This window comes from Euprymna scolopes, chromosome 7 (genome assembly GCF_053919585.1).
Source record: "Euprymna scolopes isolate OS-2025 chromosome 7, ASM5391958v1, whole genome shotgun sequence".
NCBI lineage: Eukaryota > Metazoa > Mollusca > Cephalopoda > Sepiida > Sepiolidae > Euprymna > Euprymna scolopes.
This window is the reverse complement of record NC_136488.1, coordinates 156,298,602-156,318,369: the sequence shown is the minus strand read 5'-3', so window position 1 is coordinate 156,318,369 and position 19,768 is coordinate 156,298,602. Positions and strand designations below refer to the sequence as shown.

General features: G+C 36.0%; 1 protein-coding gene across 1 annotated transcript in view; it reads right to left on the bottom strand.

The window, feature by feature from the left end:
- Positions 1 to 1,291: 1,291 nt before the first annotated feature.
- The window catches only part of LOC145280250 (uncharacterized), a 31,040-nt gene continuing 12,563 nt past the window's right edge, over positions 1,292 to 19,768 (bottom strand). Inside the window, exon 2 of the mRNA XM_080132025.1 lies at positions 1,292 to 1,676. Coding sequence (XP_079988151.1) covers positions 1,371 to 1,676 — 306 coding nt within the window. The 3' untranslated portion in view covers positions 1,292 to 1,370. The remainder of the gene's footprint in view (positions 1,677 to 19,768) is intronic.

Below are 19,768 nucleotides of genomic sequence, written 5' to 3'. Positions count from 1 at the left end.
ATATTATCGATTATAAACTGTAATAGCATACTCTGTGTAGCTGCAATGTCCGTATGATGAGTAGATGAGGTTAAGTTCAAATTCAGGAACCGTTTTATACTCTACTGCCATTTTATCAATTGTTACGTCTTTTTCTGTCTATATTAAATATAATAATATATATTGTAGATTAGCAGAGGCGGGGAGAGATGACGGTGTTTCGGTGGTTGACAATACGAATTGACGACCTAGGTGTTCCAAGTTCGAATCCAGTTTGTTTCACAGAATCATTTTCACTTAGGATGTTGGCAACCTTCACGTGGTCCCTCCTATAAATACCCGATATCTTTATGGGAAGAATATTGGCTAGAACAATATCGGGGAAACCTATGTCGACAGTAGAATCTTCGGATTCATATGATGGTGATGGATATGAGCAAAGTCTACGCGTACCGTAACATGGTGAGTTAATTATTAACTTATTTTCTTGATTTTTAATTACTTCGATTACGTCTGCCTGATCTAGTGTGAACCGCAATCGTGCCGTGGATGTTGCTAATTACGAGAAAAAAATGGAGAAGTCGAAAGAAACACATTAATATACTTTTCCTTCACACAAAATACGAAAGGGTAAGGAGTTTTCAAAACCGTATGCGTGTGTGTATGTGCGTGTGTGTGTGTGTGTGTGTGAGAGAGAGAGAGAGAGAGAGAGAGAGAGAGAGAGAGAGAGTTGTGTGTGTATGTGTGGAATAGACTGTGTATGTTAAAGATATAATAATAAACTTGTTTTGTTGGGAAATAGGAAAAAACGAACACATTCTGCCTTTCTATCTACCATCTCATATTTTGACAAGTCTGGTCAGGATCATGATGCTATTTTAAATATCCACTAGTGAAGGCTGGATTAAACCGAAATCTTTGATTTATCTTCTTTTCATTTATTGAAAGAATAAATAAATATTTTAGCATCGAATTTTGTCTCAAAAATTATATACATATATATATATATATATATATATATATATATATATATATATATATATATATATATATATATGTATATATTCAATTCTACGTTGTAGGTACTACACAAAATCTAGACATTATTAACTGTCTTTATTTGAACTATTTTTATCAGCCCGTCTATAAACTTGTATTCAAAATAAAATTCAACCTGAAACCTGCTTATACAAATAAATATAACCGGTCTTATATTTCATATTGCATATTTTACTAATAGACAGACGGATATAAAAATACCATAAAATAATAATCAAATACAAACGCCCGTGTTAACATTTGTTATATTTTATTAACGTTTGAGTTCATAAGATTGATAGAAAAATATTTCAATTCCAAAATATTTTAATTTAAAAATATTTCAGTTGAAGTTAATGGCCGTAACCATAGCCGCCATGCCCATAACCTCCATGTCCGAAACCTCCATGGCCATAGCCTCCATAACCACCGTAGCCGCCATAACCACCATGACCAAAACCGCCGTGTCCGTAACCGCCATGTCCGTAACCACCATCTCCGCCATGTCCGTAACCACCATGTCCGTAGCCACCATGTCCATAGCCACCATAATCGGCACTCCTGCGCTCACGCACTTGGTCATCCTCATCGGCAGCCATGGCAGCGGCGAATAGAAGGGCAGCAAGGAAGAGGACTTTCATGATTGTAGAGTTGTTTTTCTTGAAAACAGATTGAAAAGAGAAATTGATTATTAAAAATTATTTGAGACATTTCTAACACAAAATATGCGAACCTCCTCTTTCATATATAGACAAAGTGGAATAATTGAAGGCATCCAATGCCGAACTTGATGAATCTAATTTATTTAAATTTAGTCATAAAAGGACGAATATATTAACTTTTATATGTAAATGTTTTGTGATGTACTTTGAGTAAAAGTATATTTTAATTGAAAGTATATATATATATATATATATATATATATATATATATATATATATATATATATATATATGTATGTATGTATATATTATTATTTTTTTTTTTTTTAAATACCTACAGACACTAGTGTTTATCCTTTTTGGAATCATCAGTGCAGGGTGACACGATTACTACCTGGCCACAAAGATATCTCTGACTCCAATAGTAAGAAGCAAACCCCACGGCCAATCTCAGCCGCAAGAAATATCGTTGAATTTTTAACATTTATTTATTTATTCATTTTCTAAACGTCATCATATCCGGCTATAGTAATCTAATGATAATAACGTAATGATCTATGCACACGAGCTTAAGTGACCGACTTTCTATTTCAACTTTAAAGTGCTCAACAATAAGAACCGATTTTCTTAAAGGGACTGACATAATTATTATAATAATATATTTTATATAAAAGAATTATAAGTTTACTATGAGATTAAACTTAAAATAAATCTAAATATTTTTTTTAATAATCATAGAAACAATCCCTGAGTGGCTTCCGGGCCTTGATAAGTGGTCATCACCGTGTAAAAAAAAAAATCCAAACCAGATGACAAAGCTGAATTAAATGAAATGGAGAAGAGCATAAATACAAGAAAATAAAATTTTAACAAATCTGCATATAAGGAAAAAACAAGAATTCATATATATATGTGTGTGTGTGTGTGTGTGTGTGTGTGTGTGTGTGTGTGTGTGTGTGTGTGTGTTTAAAAATAAGAAAATGTGTTTAGTCCACGTTCATAAGTTTTCATTCATTTTTATGACGTATGTCTTACACATGTTGCATTGAATAATGGAAGACAACTAAAGACATCGGAGACAAATATATTTTACTCAAAAATATGGAACAAAAAAAGGATTTGATGAAAAAATGTATGTAAAATGAAAATGGCGATATTTAAAGTCTGATATTTAAAGATATTTGCGATATATATATATATATATATATATATATATAATATATATATATATATATATATATATATATATATATATATATATATATATATATATATATGTATAGAAATATATATGTACTAGCAAAGCCCCGACCTTAATCGGAGTTTATCATTCTTCTACAAATATATTTTACTCAAAAATATGGAACAAAAAAGGATTTGATGAAAAATGTGCGTAAAATGAAAATGGCGATATTTAAAGTCTGATATTTAAAGATACTTGCGATATATATATATATATATATATATATATATATATATATATATATATATATATATATATATATATATATATATATATATATGTACAAGCAAAGTTCCGACCTTAATCGGAGTTTATCATTCTTCAACAGGGAACTGGAAAATGGAACCCGCAAGGTAGTAAGACAGATTGGAGAAGCCTTAGAGCTGAGACACTATCGATGACACAAACTCGGCACCAACATACGCGGTGCCTGTGACCGGACGTTTCACACGGAAAGAGGACTACGCAAACACCGAGCGATGATTGGTCAAGTGGTGTGAGCTGTAACAGAGTATATATACTTAGGCTATGACCTTGACCTTTACCTTGGAAAATAGTGTGGACCATTATCATCCCAGGTTTGGTCATAATCGGTCCAGTGGTGTGGGCTGTAGGAGAGTATATACATATACATAATCTATGACCTTGAGCTTTGACATTAACTTTGAAAAATAATATGCACAATCCCAGGTTTGGTCATGATAAGTCCAATCGTGTGGGCTATAGGAAAGTTGTATACGCAGACTCACACACACACACACTCTCTCTCTCTCTCTCTCTCTCTCTCTCTCTCTCTCTCTCTCTCTCTCTCTCTCTTGTATAAACTTTTAAAACTATAAACAAATTTGTACTTCGTTGAAAAATCATTTTGTCCGTATGTCAATTAATTTCCTTCATCGCTAAATAGATTTACTTGAACAAACAATTATTACCAATGTTCTTAAAGGAATCATCGATTGTTTACCATGAAACGCTGTATCGGGGATTTTAAAAAAAAACGCAGTATATTGAATCCTGGCTCAATCAATATATATGTGTGTGTGTGTGTGTGTGTGTGTGTGTGTGTGTGTGTGTGTGTGTGTGTGTGTGTGTGTGTGTGTGTGTGTGTGTGTGTGTGTGTGTGTGTGTGTGTGTGTGTTGGAGTTGTTTGTCAGCGTTTGACTTTTTTCTTTATAGATCAAAGAACCCAATCAAATATAACAATGACTGATCAATAAATATCAAGATTAAAACTTACACTTTCTTGAACAAAAAAAGGAAGTTGCTGCACTTACCGCGGATTGGGCTTCGTAAGAAGAAAAGACAATGACTGAAGAAGTCAACGTATACAGATGAATGATCTGTCTCGAACTGATAGCCAAGATTGAGGCGGCATTTTTATAAGCGTAGAAATTAATGCCGACTCAGCAAGACTGTTGGAAAGAAGAAGAAGAAGAAGAAGAAGAAGAAGAAGAAGAAGAAGAAATAGATATTTTTTATTGTGCTTGTTTGCACTTTTTCTAAAGATCAACAAATGCAAGTTGCATAAAAATATAAACACTCTAAAATCTCTTTAGAAATACGTACTCAATTGGCATTATAATTTCAAGTTCTCTTTGCTTTACTGTGTTCTTAGATATACGCTCTTCAAGAGAGAAGGGCGGGGGAATCGAACAAATTATATACAAGTCTAATGTAAACAAATACTTGTGTTGGAAAGTCAATTCGTGTTAAGTAACCTCTTGTCAATTCCAGCGATTGTTTTCAATCATTTCGTTACGGCTTTATAAGCTGTGTTCCACCAGTAAAACGAATTGGGGGGGGGGAGTCTAATTGGAAATTCCGCAGTTTATGTTTTGGTCTGATCGAAACATATTTGCAAATGTATAGTAAAATTTTCTTTTAATATGAGTTTATTTATTAAAGGCGATATATTGAATAAATCTCCACGTTGTTTAATTGTGCTTCAGTTTATGATAAGCGCTGATTCCATGAGTCTTATTTTTGCTTTTTGAAGCTAAAAGAATGATCATGCTGCAGTGAACGAGAAACTAATGCATTCAGAGAATTGTTCTTTTTATATCTCTTTTGTAGTTATTGAGCCTTTTCTCTAGTTTTTTTTTACACAGTCATCACCAGATTATCAGGGTCAAGAGGCCACTCGAGGATAAGGGTTAAAGAGTGTACTGTAGTCAATTGGACAATATAGTAATACATTCGGTAAATTTGTTAACTTATATGGAACGGCTCATCAAAAATTTGTTTACGTTAGACTTGAAGACAACCATATTGTAGTCAGCCAGAAAGCAAGGCGTGCAATTCTAAGAAAGAAACTTTGTTCATGAAATCTACGTTTAGGTTTAGGCACAGATAAAGAGTGGGGGAATTATTGATAGTGTTTTCAGCTAGACGGGTGTTTCTTTTGAAAGTTTGGGGGGGGGGACCATAGACCGAAGCTCAGTCGAACACTTTCCATGAAAATAACGATACATCAGAGACAAACTCGCAACATCTCTTATGTTAGATAGAGGTTGCAGGGAAGAGAAAAGGATATCTCTTACGAGGCTACGAAGTCTATTTTGAACTCTATCAAGGCAGGACAAGTCCTTTCTAGCAGCTCCTGCCCAGATGTGGAAACAGTACCTGGCTCTTATATAGATAGAGAACTGCATCAGTAGTGAGATATCTACTGGATCGATAGAAAGATCACACCATTTTTCAAACAGCATTGGCAACAGATTTGATGTACGTGTTCCATTTAAGATCAGAAGTAACGGTCAAGCCCAGAAGCTTTTCAAAACTTTAGGCCTCCTGAAGACGAGAGCCATTCATTTCAATTGATGCCAGATGTGGATCAGAGTGTTGATGATGTAAAGAGAGAAGCTTGGTTTTAGATGCATTAAAAGTAACCAACCACTCCTTTCCCCATTGTACAACGTGTTCAAGATCAGAGGAGAGAGCATCGGAGAGAACTTGGTCGTTTACTGTCTTAGATGTGCTACCATAAATGGTAGTGTCATCAGCATAAATGTCTACAAATGATGTAAGGATGTGATTTGGAAGATCATTAATGTAGATCAGGAATAGAGTTGGGCCCAGGATAGACCCCTGAGGGACTCCAGCATTAATATTGTGAGCTTCTGATTTTTGCCCCTCAACTACTACTCTTACGAACCTATCAGAAAGAAATGATTTAATAATTGAGAAGACATTCCCAGCTATACCATAGCTGGAGATCTTGTGAAGTAAACCTTTATGCCATACTCTATCAAAGGCCTTTGATATGTCAAGAGCAATTGCCCTAGAAAGGTTGCCTCCATCGAGAGATTTGCTAACCCTATGAGATATAACTGTAAGCACATCTGCTGTAGATCTAGCAGAACGGAAACCATATTGTGTGTCACTAAGAAGGTTATTTTTGTTGAGATGGTTGATTACTTCTGTATTTAACACAGATTCCAGCAACTTACTCATGATGCACAGGAGACTTATTGGCCTGTACTGAGAGGGGGATGAGCGATCACCTGAATTCTTAAATACAGGGCATACTGATGAGATTTTCCAGGGTGATGGGAAGCTATTCTCTTTAAGACAACGTTTAAACAGTTTTGTAAGTATGAGCGCTAGTTCAGGTTGAAATCTTTTGAGTACTATAATTGGAATACCGTCAGGGCCTGTTGCTTTACTGGAATCAAGGTTTTTGATTAGCTTGACAACATCACGTACAGATATATGCATATCACATAGCATGTTTTCTGATACAGGAGGCAATATTGGGGGTTGGCGGCCTTGGTCGCAAAGGGTAGAATTAGCTGCAAAGTTATTGGCAAAGAGTTTGGCTTTGTCTGATGCTGACGAGATTACCTCAGGTCCATTGATGATAGTTGGGATAGAGCACAAGCTTCTGTTTAGGATTCTGTTTGCTATTTGCCAAAACTGGTGGGAACCAAGCCGCTGCTCAGCTACTTTGGACTTGACGGACTGACCATACAACTCTCTTGCGTTCTTTAACAGTGTCTTCAAAGTTTTTGCAATGTATTTAAATTACATTTATATAGATATTCTGGACTGCGAATTCTTAATGCATGTTTTTTATTTTGTTATTATGGCGTGAATGGAAATGTATGTAATCATTTATGTGTGTAATTTTGCGATAAACTTTGGAGGATCGTTTATTGTAAGATTTTATTATAAGTCTAGAAATGGCATACGGTGATCGCTCTTTGTTTCATAGGTAAACTTCATGGATAATTCCACTGATTTGTTTTTAATATTCTCTATGTGCGTGTTTTCGGGAGGAAAAATCAAAATGTCGTCAATATATCTAAGATATTCTGCGTTTGAAGGTAATCTAAACTTGAAAGAGCCAGATTCTAGGAATTCTAAAAAAAAAAAATAATAAAAGAGACTAGTAGAGGATTACCCATAAGAAAACCGAAATAATCCGCGTAGAAATTGTTATTGAAAATAAGTCATGTTAGTTATAAGTCTGATATGGTTTATAAAGGTATTGGAAGGAAAAGATAAGTTAATGTTGATTTTTTAATGTGTGTGGAGTAAATTGGAGACATTAGTGTATAATTATGTTACATATATACATTGTTTTGTACATTAATGTTTATTTGTTTGTTTTTTTGTTTTATTTTATTGAGTAAATCTCCAGAGTTCTTTATGTGGGAGGGGCTGATATTGTCCATTAGTGGAGTTAGGATATTGGATATGGCTCATGCGATTTTGCGTGTGGTGATCCTGATGTCAGATATTATTCGGATATTCGAATGTATGTCAGTTGCTTCAATTTCGATGTCTGGATGTTGTTTAGTGGTGAGATATTGTATTAGACCCGGGCGTCCAATGGTTCTCTATTTGCTGTTTGAGATTAACTTGAACTTTACCAACCTAAGCGATTAAGGAGTTGCCTGCCCTTTGTTTTTGCATATAAATGCATCGCCCCCTTTTATTAATGGGGCGTATTTATTTATTTTTGTTTTAAACATTTAAATATTTGGTGCTTATTCAGATTGGCAATAATAGCAACAAACAAAAACAACTTTTATATTATACCTACTTGTCATGGAATGAAGATGGTATATTCCAAAAATCACAAAAATTGATCAAGTAGTTTTTATTTATTTATTAATTTACGAAAAACAAATTTGCCTTTTTTTTTTACCGATAAGTGACAAAAGAAGGCTATGTTTTTCTAAAGAACATGATAAGGGGAAGTAATCAGTAATTATTTTGACAGTTTCCTCGTGCATTGGGATTGTCAGACTTTGTCCCCTGATTCGTCGATTGTAATATAAATGTTTTTTCCACTCTCGTCACAACAGAGTAAAAGTTGATTTTCTTGAATAATAAAAAAAAACTAGATGATCAAATTACGTGACTTTTCTAATTTTTCATTTTCGTTCCATGACTGGTACGTACATCATCCAGACATTTCTTTACTTTAAATATGTTCTTACTTTTAAATGCCGCCATAAATGCCAATCTTAATAAACATCAGATATTCAAAGTTATCCATGGGCACGCGTGTATCTAGCTATCAGCTGTCGTTAGCATGTCTAAACTTATTTGGCAAGATTCGAACCCATGACTACAGTCCTCAGATTGGTGTTTTACCACTGAGCTACAAAACATGGTCAAGTTTTATGCACGAATTTATCGCTTTTTTTTTTTTTTTTTTTTTTTTTTTTTTAGCTCTCTTCAGCCAATACTCATCTCAGTGATGAGTATTGGCTGAAGAAAGCTTGATATGGATAGCTTAAACGGTCCTAATTATCGGGCTTGAAACCGACGGTACCAATGACTTGTCTCATCTAATAACTTTCTGTATAAAAAATACAATATATATATATATATATATATATATATATATATATATATATATATATATATATATATATATATTAAATGCATTAAAATAAATCACAGAAAAGTAAAATGTCTTTATTATACAAGTATGTGGTTAGTCCAAAGATTAATTTTGGACACTTTTAATTTAAATACACTTTCGGGAATATGCCCTCCTCCGCGGCTAGCATGTATTTATGGAGACTGCTTGTATTGGATTTGAAGGCTACCATGTCGTATTCAACTAGTAAGCAGGCCAGCAGAGCTGTATACCAAGGGGGAGTAGTTCATGGAATTTGTTTTAGATTTAGGCACGGATAGAGAAAAACATATATAGTGGATATGGGGACCATAGATTGGAGTTCAGTTGAGCACTTGCCATGAAAATAGCGCTAGAGGAGAGAGAGTCTTGCGACGTCTCTTCTGTGAGGAAGAGGTTGCAGAGAAGGGAAAACGGCATCACTTTCTATGTTTCGAAGCCAGCTTTGAACTCTATCATAGCAGGATAGGATTAACTCCTGCCCAAATATGGCAACAGTACTCCATTTTAGAGCGTATTTGGCTCTTATATCGATAGAGAAATGTATCGGCAGTGATATAGCGACTGGAGTGGCAGAGTGATCCATCCAGTTTTCCAGCGATTTTGAAAACAGGAGTATTTTATAAAAAAATATAAAATAAATTTAAAATTCCTAGGTTTAACATATCGCAAACTTAGCATTTCCATAACTCAGCGTATTGCTAGAAAATTCACAATTACGAAAGGGAATTTAATTGTCTAACACTGTCAAAACACAATAAACCCTAACTTAAATTGTTAAATGAAAAACGGAATACTCAGCTGTTTACCATGTAGCTGTTTTGGACTGTTTGACTTCATAGTGGAAAATACCATTCCCCAAAAATAAAATGTACGCACAATTATATGTATATGTGTGTGTATGTGTGTGTGTGTGTGCGCGCGCGTGTGTGTGTATAGTCTGTGTATTGTAAAAACATTATTGGTTACATATGTGCATACATGTTTCAGTGGAATCTCAGTTTAAAGAAACCTACCTCATCAGACCAAGAAAGGAAATGCTATTGAAACAAAACTCAAAGTTCATTCGTTTTATATCTATAATATATTCGGGTTTGGTTTACACTCTAAAAGACATGGGTGTATAGTTTGTGAACGTGGACAGTATAGATGTTGGAGGGAGGTGTGGTAAAGAAGAGGAATATTGGCGGGAGAGGAAGAGGAGGGAGGTACGATCTCGTTTGATCAAGCTGTCACAGCGGGGAGGTATCAGTTTCATTTTAATTAGGGGAATAGTTTACGTTACACCAGCCAAGGGAGATAATAAAATTTTAGCAAATCATTTCTTCTTTAAAAAAAAACAGATGTATTACACTCTGGAGATATAGCTTAGTTTTAGAGTAATCGACTGCAGATCGAATGAGCCCCTGTTTCAGTTCAGGTGTACTTCATTTTATTTTAAGTTTTTTTTTTTTATTAATGAGTTCAATTTATGATAAAAGAAAAGATACCATTTAAAATCGCCGCAAATTATTTCTTCGTTTGCATATTTTAAAACTAAACATTAATCAGAAATGAATTTTCCAGGGCATCCATCGTAAAACCTAAATATCAGCTGACGTGATGTTATAAACAAACACAGACGGTATTTGTTGAAAGAAAATATCATTATTATTTTATTAATTATTTTTTATTATTATTTATTTATTTATTTATTTATTTATTTATTTTGCAGATGAGTCCATCGGGCAAAATCAATAGATGATTTAATCGATAATTCACACACAATCTGCTAAATTAAACTATCATGTTTAAGCGTATTGTACGACCTGGCAACGCCGGGCTGCCAGCTAGTATATATATATATATATATATATATATATATATATATATATATATATATATATATATATATATATATATATACTTGAGCGAGTAGGTGTAAGATACAGACTCAAGTTTTTTAGGCATTTCTCTATAAAAAAAATTTACTTTATTTTCTTTCATCTTGAACGACTGAGTTGCTGGATATCCTCTAGATTCTCGAGTCGATGGCTCACTGCAAGGACAGGTAAGTGACTCTGAAGTAGCTGGTGACAGCGTACAATAAAATGCGGAAAAACTTGTACCAAACGGAATGAAAAACAAAATATGCCAATAAGGACAACATACTTATTCGAATGCTATCAGTGTTTTGTTAATATCCAAACTCTTCTGGGTTTTCTTGTTGTTTGTTTTGTTTTTGTTTTTTTTGTTTTTTTTGTGTGTGTTTTTTTAAATTTTTATTTTTTATTTTGAATCTCTTAAATATCTACTTCAGTCCAAAAAGGAAAAAAGAACGTGACTTAAGCTCCTTAATATTGTCGTGAAAGGAAAAGTAAAACACACTCAAGGGGCGAGTGTGGGGGAGTAAGCAAACAAGTATGAGAAATCAGAAGAAACAAAATAACGCTGATTCATGGTGTCGGATATCGTACTTTGCAGAGCGCTCGCCGCTACAAAATACAAAAAAAAAAAAAATACAAAAAAATACAAAAAAAAAAAGGAGATTCATCAACCCAAACAAATCCTATCATTTTTACAATCTTTTCTTACCATTTTTTTTTTTTGTATTTTTTATGACCTGCCCCATCGCAGTATAAACACCCCCAACTTCCCCATGTTAAGAATGGCTTTCGGAATAAATATCCCCAAAAACCTCCCCATGTTAGGAACGGCTTTCGAGATTGAGGGTGTTTATTCCGAAAGCCGTTCTTAACATGGGGAGGTGGGGGTGTTTATACTTCGCTGGGGCAGGTAGTAAAAAATAGCTTCTATTCTTTTTTTTACTCTTTTTACCATATACAAGGTGACCCCAAAAAAACGGGCCCCACCTCTAATTAGGCCCCGTTTCTTAATGTTTTGTCCGAATGAAATGAAACTTTGGTCATAACTAGTTTATTATATTTAAAACATCACATCAAAACACTGGGGTCTTTGGCCTTTTTTTCTCTGTTCTACCGCATATGTTCTAGATGGCCTCCATTTAGCGTTTGTTTTTTGGGGGGTCACCCTATAGTCACCGCCCATCAAGTTCCAGAGGCCACTCAAGGATAAGAATTTATAGCTACCGTGGTGGCAATTTGATGGATTAATTTATTCTAGGGGACGACTTATTAAGAACCTGTTCACGTTGGACTTGAAAACGGTCATGTTATAGTCAGCTGGGAAGCAACTCTGTGGTATTGTGTTCCACAGAAGAGCAGTTCTAAGAAAAAACAACTTTGCTCATGAGGTTTTGGCTTAGATTTATGCACAGATAAAGAGTAAGGGAAATTGCTAATAGGTTTGTAGCTAGTCGAGTGTTTGCGGTGAATGTCTTACAGGGTGGAACCATAGAGCAAAGCTCAGTCGAGCACCTGCCATATAACCCTTTCTACAATTTAACCATATTTAGTACAAATAAATTACAGTCTATACCTGTCTTGTCCATCAATTTTCACTCATAAATTTCCAACAGTCTTTGTTTTATTGCCATTCAGTGATATGCTTGAAACGTGCACCTTTTTATTAAAAAAACTGAGACGAAGATCTGTCGTGTGAATTCAACTGCGTGGGACAACTACCCACACTTTGAAAAAGAATTTTGGTGCTTGTCCATAATCCCACGCCTCTATATTTATTGATTCAAGTTGTGTCCTGCCTGGTTCAGGCATTGACGGCTATGACTCCCCATCTATTTCTCTCCCTCAAGGCATTCATGAATTCATTGTTGCTCATCATTCACGACCCCATTTACGCTTTTTTTTTTCCAAAAGTGTTTTGGTGTATTGCTACAGCTTTCTTGGCAGTTGTACAGACAGTTGCAGTTTCTTTCTGTCCGAGCAGTGCCCATACTAGGCGATTGTTCTGACCATTGTACACAAAGGGATCCTCTGCTCAGCACAACATGAACAGAATGATTCCTGATTGCTTCCGTATTACATCAGTCACTTACCTTCCATGACCTCACGTTACCCTGATCGGGTGGAGGGGGGGAAACTCACAAACTAGCAGAGGGAAGGAGACACATAACTTTTCCTTTAACAGTAATACTCTCCACCCACGCTATATAGCGCCTAGTATACCCAAATGGTCACCCATCTGGTATTAGCCAGGCTCATCATTGCTTAACTTCGGTGATCTGGCCAGATCCGGTGTGAGACTCTAAAAAAGCAAGCCCTGTCATTGATGTGCATCAGAAACAGATGCGTCATTGAAGTACACTGAGAATGGTGGTGACTATGTAGAAAAATAAATTCTAGAGCACAAAAGGTCGCTCCTTTTAATGGTATTGCTCCCGTCTTTGAAGTTCTTCAACTTTTTTAGTTTTAAAAAAATAGGAAGCTTTACTTTTGGAATGACCCTCGTATGTAATTCTTATGCTTGAGTGATAAGTAGTGACTCCTTTAGTAAAAAAAAAAATCTGGCCCTTGTCTAGAAATCACGTAAATTAATCAAGTAGTTTTATTTTTATAAAGAAAATCATTCTTAAGCGAATTTGAGTTTTTCCAATATCCCCCTCTCCGTGTTAAGAATGACTTTCTAGAATATCGATTTGGAGTTATCTTGTTCCTTCAGACTCTTTTGTGAGTTGATTTAAGTTGTTTTATTTTTAAATAAAAAATCAAATGTTATCTCTAAACTACGAAAGAATATCTTGTGGTGCCATTTTGAAAACAGTATGATAGAAGAAGGGAGATAACGTAAATTAATTCAAATTTACGAGATTTTAGAAAGCCATTCTTAATATGCGCATTGGAAAAACTAAAATTTGTGTAAAAATGATTTTCGTTGTAAAAATAAAACTACTTGATCATTTACGTGATTTTTGGTGTCTGGATTTGTGCATCAAACATTTTTTTTCTTTATTTTTGTTTTTTAATACAGAAAGAATTCTAGACGAGGCTCAAAATCTTTTTTACTAAGGGAATCACCATTTTTCAAAGACCAAAGGCCACTCGAGGATAAGGGTTAATGAGTGTCAGGTGGTCGCAGAGACAACACACCATGATGTTGGATAATGATGAAAATTGGGCAAAATTTGATTATTCAAAAGGATAGCTCAAGAAAAACTTGTTTACATTGGACTTGAAAACGTTTATGTTATAAATAGCCTTGAAACAGCCCGGTGGTATTGTGTTCCACAGACAGGAATTTCTAGGAAAGAAACTTTGTACGTGAATGTTTCGTTTAGTTTTAGGTACAGAGAGAGAAAAAAAGAGAGAGAAGAGAGAAAGAGAGAGAAGGAGAGAGAGAAAGAGAGAGAAGGGGTTATTTAAAGTGGTTGTAGATAGACGAGTTTCTGTTGTAAATATTTAACAGGGGGTGGCTTATATTGAAGCTTGCTCGAGCACCTGCCATAAAAATAGATAAAGACTACCAAAGCGTCTTCTGTGAGAGATGGTAGAGAGGAGAAAGGGGCGTTGCTCACTAGATTTCGAAGCTGCTTTTGTATCCTATCAAGGCAGGAAAGAATAATGAAGGTATGTTGCAGTCATCAAAAGAAGAGAGAAAATCGGATTTATTAAACCCTTCGTAAAAGCTTCTTCAAATCTGTTTTCTTACTAAACTCCCCTCCTACACCGTACCTCTTTTCTACTGTCCTTGAAGCTTTTCACATTTCCTTCATACTCCCACCTCCATTTCCCTACATATGATCCAACCTAACATTTCCATTTCTAGTCTAAATTTTATTTTAAATCGATGCTGTCTATTTTGTCCATATTTTTGTTTATGGTTTTTTTATTTATAGTTTCTCTCCTCTCTAGACAGACACAAAGACGTTGAGTTTTATTATATAGATATATGTATAATATAGTCATAGCAAACAAACTATTTTGATGTATCGCAGACTAGCACCCACCCCGAACCAGGGATCGAACCTACAAACATGGCCATAGCATTTCAAAGCTAAATGCTTCTTCGGGGTGGGTGCTAGTCTGCGATACATCAAAATAGTTTGCTTGCTATGACTATATTATACATATATCTATATAATAAAACTCAACGTCTTTGTGTCTGTCTATACACAAATGAAATGCCATGACCTAAGGAGGCTTACCTCTCCACTCCCTCACTTTTTTCCTTTACTTTAACCATTTTTATCCTTATTGACTTGATAACATAATTGAGTTTTTATATAGCTTTAATCCTTGTCTCCTTATCTTTTCATATATCAGTGTGTGTGTGTGTGTGTGTGTGTGTGTGTGTGTGTGTGTGTGTGTGTGTGTGTGCGCGCGCGTGTGTGCGTGTGTGTGTGTGAGTAAATCTCTGGATATTCTACAAATGGTGAGTATTGAAAAGAAACTGTTCGAGGAAATTGCATTTGGTCATAGGTGCACAGGGGAACAAAAAGAAGTTCGTTGCTGTGATTTTAGCTGGATGAGTTCATGCTGTGAATGCTTTCGGTCTTTCGAATGTTTAATGTTTGAGGTTTGATATTGGGGATGCTTGAGCTCAGTCGGGCACCTACCATGAAAGTACCGATGGAATAGAAAAATATTAGAAACATAATATTCTTTTTAATCCTAGTGAAGTCGTGAGTTTATATTGGTAAATTTGTAAAAAGTCTACACTCAGCTAAACCCCCTCCACCCCAATAAAATGAGATTCTACTTTTATAGGCGATTACATGTGGAAACTCTCCAAAACATGGCGGAAGAAAAACATTAAAGAATTTAAAATGGGCATCAGTTTCTCATATGAATTTAATGTAAGATAATACTCAATTTGTGAGGCATTCTATCACTTGGGAACAGTTAACTAAAGAGCATTTTTTGCTATGGGAGACAAATTCTGTGCTTTTAGCTTTGTGAAAGCGGGGATTCTACTTTTTTGGATGATTATATTTAGTTTTACGATCTTGCCTCAGAGTTAAGATTAGTAATAAAAGAAGTTTGTGTATTGCCCTGAAAAATCAGAATATCCTGAAAACAAAGGACAATTTTACGTTAAGTTTATCTACGAAACTCGCTCTAATTTCTAAAATATTTTTTTGTTTTCGTTTTTCTTCTTTCCCCCAAGTTTTTCAGACTGTTCACACGTAATCGCTTAAAAAAGTAGAATGTTATTATTCTTTATTTATTTATTTTTATTTTTTTTTTGTAATGTTTTCCGGGAACCAACACGTTGTAGCCTCAATCGCAAAGCAGACAAAGAATAGAAAAGAACTTCAACTCGCTTTTTTGTTGTACATTCATCTCCTCAATTTCTAATTACCACTGTGACGTCCCTCACAATATTGTCTTTTCAAACGTGCTCTCAAACGTGATCCACACCTTTGAAGTGATCTCATATATGCTCTCTCCTTTTTATAATTATTTTTCCTTGTCGTGACGTCATTTCTCTCACGGCTCAGTACTTGCATATAGCCATCCACACTATGTTACATTTTATTTATTCAGTTAGTTTTTATTTTATTTGTTTATTTTTTTGTAGTGGGGGTTGATTTAGCCGATGTATAAATATACATAAATAAACTCGTGTCTTCACAACAGAATATTTTCTTATTGACATCAACATAAACACCTTTCAACATGAGAACTTACTCTGAATAGCATTTAGACATACAGGGTGGAACGATAAAAGTGTCACACTAAGGAAACAACATTATAGCCTTATTTTAAAACTTATGGAAAAAATCAATTCAGGTAACTTGATTATGTAGTAGAGCTGATATCTAGTAGCCGCCTTCAGCCTCAATCGCTATCTCGATACAGGTCCGGAACTAGGAACATGCCTTTTCCACAAGTGCTGGTGGGAGCTCAGCAAATACTCGGCAGATAGTGGCGATCAGGCTGGTTTTGGTGTCGTGAGAGGTCATGTTGGTGATGTTCTCGATGTATGACCAACCAAAGTAGTCCAGGGGGTTCAGGTCGGGGGAGAAGAGGGGACAGTGAGAGAAAGGTACAAAGTCATAGCACTCCTTTTGAAGCCAAGCATGGGTCTCTTTCGACTTGTGGGCTGGCGGCGAGTCCTGCTGCCACACCCAGGGTCTGCCAGCAGCCACTTGATTGCGCCAGGGGATCACTACACTCTTCAACACATCCAGGTACACATTGTTGTTAACTTTCAAGCTGACTACAAAGATGTGAGGTGGCATGATGTGGTCCTTACTTGAACCCACACCAAAGACCATAACCGTGGCTGGAAACTTTGTTTTCATCACCTTGTGCATGTCCTAATTATTCATCGGAACCTTGACCTACATGTACTGCGAAAGTACACAGACCAACTTACCATTTTCTTCGTCCAGCCTCATGGACATATAATAACCTCTTTGTTACTAACATCTGTTCATCTTCTCGGGTTGAGCACTGTCATAAAATGATTTCATTCGCTGTGTTCTTAGCGTAATGCAAAGCTCCTCGTTTGTAAATAACTAAACAGAGTACTGTAAAAGCAGCAGTCAAATGTTTATATGAGGTTGCCACAAAAACAATATCGTTTTCTCACATATGTTACTATTTCATTTGTGATTTCTGAATTAATTCATTCATATATATATATACAGCCATGTTATATATCATTTTGAAGCATGTTTTTCGCTCTATCGAATCGTGTTATTCGTTACAGTTCTCAATCTCTTCATTCATTTTTGTAGGCTTTTCAACAGCATGGACAAAATTCAAATCCGCACAATTTTCTTGTTCCAGTTCAAATTAGGCTGAAAAGCTGACGAGACAGCTCCTGATATCAATGATATGTTTGTGGAATGTAACAAAATTGGTATTATTTCAAAGCTCTGTCTCTCAGGCAATAAATATCGAAAAATTAGCCAAAAACATTAATTCATTCACCCTGAACTGGGCCATTTTCTACAAGGAGGGGTGGTTTTTTCGTCGATATTTTTGCAAAGTCATTGACACTGTTGGATTGACTGCCCTTAATTTGAATCCTCACTCACAACTTCCGGTATTGCGATGGACGTATCAGCTAAAACGGTAGTTTTTTTTTTCACTTTCTTTTTCTCCTTCACCTTACGGGTTTGAGCCTATCTACCTACTTTTTTGTTTTTAGACAATTTTCACCCCAACACGCCACTTTGAAGTAGGGGGCTACTATCGGGAACCTAATTTGCAGGGGCATTATGAAGGAAGTTGAGTAGCAAGATGTCTGCTCACATTACACTTGAACTTCTGCATGTCAGTAAAGTTGAAAAAGTAGAATCCCGGAAGGGAGTTCCAAAGTCTAGCAGTTCTGGGGAAGAAGCTATTGAAGTAAAAGGCTTTCTTATACCTAGGGATCTCTACTGTGAAGGGGTAGGACTTAGCTGCTTGTCGGGTTTGTCGGGGGGGGTAGTCATGTCGAGGGGGTACAAGTGCTTGTAGTTCATCAGAGCATTCATCATGAAAATACTTGTAGAACAGGCAGAGGGATGCAACATTTCATCTGTGAGACAGAGGCTGAAGCTTAGATGACAATTCAGGGCCTATCTGGTTGGCAACTCTCTTTTGAACCCTGTCCAGGAGTGAGAGACAAGTAGCAAATTCACCAGCCCAAATGTGACAACAGTATTCCATACATGGATGAATGGTGGCCTTATAGAGGTACAGGATACTTTCAGGCATAAGTAATTTTCTAGCACGGTAGAGAGAGCCCACCTTCTTTGCAACAGCCTTGGCAATGCTCTCAATGTATCTATTCCAGTTGCTGTTCCCTGTAAACGTTAGACCGAGGAGTTTAAAGGAAGTACTTTCGGGCAATGTGTTCTTACCCATTGCTATTGTTGGTAGAGAAGATTTATTGTAATTAGTGAAGGAAACAAGTTTAGTCTTGGCAACATTTTTGTTCTCATTCCACTACAGATTGGAGGTCATCCTCTAGTGTTTCTGCTATATTCTTAGATATGTGTTCCTTTGTTTTTCCCTCGTGCCTGTTATAGAGAGTGGTGTCATCAGCAAATATACCCATCTCAGAAACAATTTTATCAGGGAGGTCATTTATGAATATCAGGAATAATAAGGGTCCAACAATAGACCCCTGAGGTACCCTGCATTTATATCATATTGTTTGGATGTACAACCGTCGAGGACAACTTGGATTTTTCTCTTACTTAGGAAGGATTTAATTACATTATGTATTCTTCCAGTGATAACATATGATCTAATTTTCCTTAGAAGACCATCGTGCCATATCCTGTCAAAAGCCTTAGATATATCAAGGGCTACCGCTCTACCCTCCCCTGTTTTGTCCAGTGAACGGTATATACGTTCAGAGATTACAGTTAAGATATCTGCTGTGGAAAGGGCTTGCCTAAATCCATATTGTTTGTCGGTCAGGAATTTAGCAGCTGTAAAGTGTTGAACTAGGGCTTGATTAATTAAGGACAAATATTTTGGCGAAAAACGGGAGGAGGCTAATGGGGCGATAATTTAGTGGGTCACTTATTTCACCAGAATTCTTGAAGATTGGTACCACAGAAACGGTTTTTCAGCAGTCGGCAAAGCAAAATTCGTTAAGGCATTTATTGCAAAGTTTGGAGAGAACTGGAGCAACCTCAGAGGAGCTATTTTTTAATAGCACAGCCGGGATGAGATCTGGTCCACTTGCTTTTGAGGTGTCTAGGTTTTTTATGATACCATGTACCTGAGAAGGGGTGATTTTCAAATCATCTAGTGTGGCGTCTGTTCACAAAGGAAAGTCGGGGAGGGAGTGGGGTGCCGGGTCCAATGTGGAGTTTGAGGCAAACCGACTGGCAAGCAGGTTAGCCTTGTCGGTTGCCGTGCAAGCAAACCTCATAATTGTTTGATAGTGGGGGAATCGTTGACTGCCCATTATTTACTACCACTTTGGGTTTTTTTTTTCTTTTAGTTTTTTTTAACACCTTTCTCCACCCAGGCTGTCTACTGTTGTTTTGATCCCCCCTACACCACCTCTCCACACCCCGGTACCATCACTAGTAGTTATATAAATCCGAGTCCATTTTTTGAAGGGTCTTTTTGAAGACAGTCAACGATGGGTACTTCTGCT